Source organism: Chiloscyllium plagiosum, chromosome 39 (genome assembly GCF_004010195.1).
Source record: "Chiloscyllium plagiosum isolate BGI_BamShark_2017 chromosome 39, ASM401019v2, whole genome shotgun sequence".
NCBI classification, from domain to species: domain Eukaryota; kingdom Metazoa; phylum Chordata; class Chondrichthyes; order Orectolobiformes; family Hemiscylliidae; genus Chiloscyllium; species Chiloscyllium plagiosum.
The window spans coordinates 4,115,930-4,120,161 of NC_057748.1; the positions used below are offsets into that span (position 1 = coordinate 4,115,930).

General features: G+C 45.4%; 1 protein-coding gene across 4 annotated transcripts in view; it reads right to left on the bottom strand.

Moving 5' to 3' along the window:
* Positions 1–240: 240 nt before the first annotated feature.
* fuz (fuzzy planar cell polarity protein) overlaps positions 241–4,232 on the bottom strand; it is a 36,625-nt gene continuing 32,633 nt past the window's right edge. For 3 of the 4 annotated variants that reach the window (XM_043679529.1, XM_043679531.1, XM_043679532.1), the window contains one exon: positions 241–771. In XM_043679529.1, coding sequence (XP_043535464.1) covers positions 569–771 — 203 coding nt within the window. In that variant the 3' untranslated portion in view covers positions 241–568. Of the gene's footprint in view, positions 772–1,080; positions 1,454–4,232 lie in introns of those variants that run through there. The other variant, XM_043679530.1, reaches the window with a different exon arrangement.

A 4,232-nucleotide genomic window follows, 5' to 3' on the forward strand; every position in this document is an offset into this window, starting at 1 on the left:
ACACGGGATGAATGTAGATTTCTCCAGCTTCCTCATTTCCCCTCCCCCCACCTTATCTCAGTCCCAACCCTCGGACTCAGCACCGCCTTCTTGACCTGCAATCTTCTTCCCGACCTCTCCACTCCCACCCACTCTCCGGCCTATCACCCTCACCTTAACCTCCTTCCACCTATCACATTCCCAACGCCCCTCCCCCAAGTCCCTCCTCCCTACCTTTTATCTTGGCCTGCTTGGCACATCTTCCTCATTCCTGAAGAAGGGATTATGCCCGAAACGTCAATTCTCCTGCTCCTTGGATGCTGCCTGACCTGCTGCGCTTTTCCAGCAACACATTTTTTAGCCCTGGTGTTTCTTCACAAACATCAACAAGGAAAGCTGCTAGTTTCTCTCCTTTCAAGTTCAAAGGAACCGGGTGGATTGACTAGCTGGGCTGCTCTGACTTCTCATCACTCTGAGGGAGAGATAGCATTATTCAGGGCAGATGGACTGTTCAATTGTCGCCCTAAAGGACGAGGTGTCAGCTACTTTCCTCTGAATGCTGCAAGTCCGGAATGCAGGCTCATGCAACTCAGAAAGGAAGCTCCTTTGTCAGTAGGTTGATGGTTTTGGTTGCGATGTTTCGCAGAGCGAAGGTCGGAGTATCTGATGTGAAGATTAAGAAAAGCTGGTGCTGCTGGGTCTGGATGGCATAGCACTTGTGGTCATCAGCAGCAATGTAGCACTCCGCTGGAGAATGGGTGAAGCCGCTGTGGAATTCCTCATGGAGAGGCGCTGAGATGAGAATTAGATTAGATTAGATTAGATTCCCTACAGTGTGGAAACTGGCCCTTCAGCCTAACAAATCCACACCGACCCTCCGAAGAGTAACCCACCCAGACCCATTTCCCTCTGACTAAAGCACCTAACACTACGGGCAATTTATCATGGCCAATCCACCCTAACATGCACATCTTTGGATGAAAAAAAAAATCTTTGGACTGTGGGAGCAAACTGGAGCACCCGGAGGAAACCCACACCGACACAGGGAGAATGTGCAAACTCCACACAGACAGTCACCCCAGGCTGGAATCGAACCTGGGACCTGGTGCTGTGAGGCAGCAGTGCTAACCACTGAGCCACCGTGCTGCCCCTATAAGATTAGACAATAAGAATCTGAGTATGGTGAAGAAACAACAAGATCCCAGACTCAACTACACAAATCACCATAAATTGTGAGAAAGGTTAACTAGGACCATTTAAAAATGGCCAATGAGATTCATTTCCAGAAGGACAGAATTAAGATGATGACAAGTCTTGGTTAGACCACATGATGTACTATTAACAGTTCTGATCTCCATATTCTCATAAATATACTGAGGGATTGACAAAGGTGTCGATATAATTCATAGGAAGAAAACCATAACTGAAAGGATATATCCATTAAGAAAGAGTGAACAGCCTATGCTGCGTTCCTCTGAAAAACAAAAGGCAAAGGGATGGTTATTCTCGAGAGGACTTAAAGATAAATTGAAGCTAATGAAAGGATTTAAGAGGATAGACTCTGAGAAAACTACTTAGGCATTTGTCCAATGCTTCAGTACCTTATATTTATGACCTAACGTTAGGCAAACAAACTTGCCTATATATCCAATTAGGAATTCAGAAAACTTATTTAGCACAGGACTCACTACCACAGAGAACAGCTGAGGCAAATTCCAGAAAAGTGTATTATTAGAGTCAAAAGGTTAACTGTTTCTGTCTTCACAGACTTCTGCTACCAACTGTGACTAAGGAACCTGCCATTTCTGTCCCTGCCTCTGGTAAAGCCACATTTAAGAGAAGGAGCTGGGTAAACAGAAGGAAGTGTTGATGGAGTTGGGGGGAACCTCACATTGACCATAAATACTAGCGTGGATCACTGAGGCCGAATGGCCAGTTTCTGAAAAGTAGACCCCATGTAGCACCGATAATACCACAGCTTCTACTTGGACAGGTGTATTCAACACAGCAAAATATCTGAATTTCACTGAGGGCAGGAAGTGCGGTATCAGCCATCATTTTCAAAAGGAAAAAACAGTCAAGGACAGTAGAACATTCATCGTACAGAATCATAGAATAACTACAGTATGGAAAGAGGCCATTTGGCCAATACACCCTGCATTGACCCTCCAAAGGGTATCCCACCCAAACCCAAGCCCCTACCCAATCCCTGTAACTCCGCATTTCTAATGGCTAATCCACCCTAACCTGCACATCTTTGGACTGTGGGAGGAAACCGGAGCACCCAGCAGAAATCCACCCAGACACCGGGAAAACGTACAAACTTCACACAGACAGGCGCCAGAGGCTGAAATCAAACTTGAGTCCCTTGGCGCTGTGAGGCAGCATTGTTAACCACAGTGCCACCGTCACATAGGATGTAGAAATATAAATTACTGGGCTAGAATAAGAAAATCCATTTGGCCAAAATGACCAGTGGCTGGCAAGAAAGCAAAAAATATAAACACAATGCATATTCATCAAGCATTATAAGGAAGAAAATGACTCCCTTGAGGATTTAAGAAGAAATTAATGTTTTAATGAAAGGCGACCTGAAAGCCCCAGTCTGATTCCATATCTGTGCTAGAGCCCAATTTCTGATTAAAAACAGGGAGCGGTGATGGGGAGGAAGGGAAATTACTGTACGAGAGTCATAGAGATGTACAGCATGGAAACACCCATCCATGCTGACCAGATATCCCAACCCAATCTAGTCCCACCTGCCAGCACCCGGCCCATATCCCTCCAAACCCTTCCTATTCATATACCCATCCAGATGCCTCTTAGATGTTGCAAATGTACCAGCCTCCACCACATCCTCTGGCAGCTCATTCCATACACGTACCACCCTCTGCGTGAAAACATTGCCCCTTAGGTCTCTTTTATATCTTTCCCCTCTCACTCCAAACCTATGCCCTCTAGTTCTGGACTCCCCCAACATCTTTCCGATAAGAAGGAGACCAGAATTGTACACAATATTCCAACAGTGGCCTAACCAATGTCCTGTACCGCCGCAACATGACCTCCCAACTCCTGTACTCGATATTCTGATCAATAAAGGAAAGCATACCAAACGCCTTCTTCACTATCCTATCTACCTGTGACTCCACTTTCAAGGAGCTATGAACCTGCACTCCAAGGTCTCTTTGTTCAGCAACACTCCCTAGGATCTTACCATTAAGTGTATAATTCCTGCTAAGATTTGCTTTCCTAAAATGCAGCACCTTGCATTTATTGGAATTCAACTCCATCTGCCACTTCTCAGCCCATCGGCCCATCTGGTCCAGATCCTGTTGTAATCTGAGGTAACCCTCTTCGCTTCCACTACACCTCCAATTTTGGTGTCACCTGCAAACTTACTAACTGTACCTCTTATGCTCGCATCCAAATCATTTATGTTAAAGACAAAAAGTAGAGGGCCCAGCACCGATCCTTGTGGCACTCCACTGGTTCCCTGTATTCCATGAGATCTAACCTTGCTAATTAGTCTCCCATGGGGAACCTTGTTGAACGCTTTACTGAAGTTTATACAGATCACATCCACTGCTCTGCCCTCATCAATCTTCTTTGTTACTTCTTCAAAAAACTCAATCAAGTTTGTGAGACATGATTTCCCACGCACAGCGCCATGTTGACTATCCCGAATCAGTCCTTGCCTTTCCAAATACATGTACATCCTGTCCCTCAGGATTCCCTCCAACAACTTGCCCACCACCGAGGTCAGGCTCACCGGTCTATAGTTCCCTGGCTTGTCTTTACCGCCCTTCTTAAACAGTGACACGTTTGCCAACCTCCAGTCTTCCGGCACCTCACCTGTGACTATCGATTATACAAATATCTCAGCAAGAGACCCAGCAATCACTTCTCTAACTTCCCACAGAGTTCGTGGGTACACCTGATCAGGTCCTGGGGATTTATCTACTTTTAACTGTTTCAAGACATCCAGCCTTTCCTCCTCTGTAATCTGGACATTTTGTAAGATGTCACCATCTATTTCCCTACAATCTATATCTTTCATATCCTTTTCCACAGTAAATACTGATGCAAAATATTCATTTAGTATCTCCCCATTTTCTGCGGCTCCACACAAAGGCCACCTTGCTGATCTTTGAGAGGCCCTATTCGCTCCCTAGTTACCCCTTTGTCCTTAATATATTTGTAAAAACCCTTTGGATTCTCCTTAATTCTATTTGCCAAAGCTATCTCATGTCCCC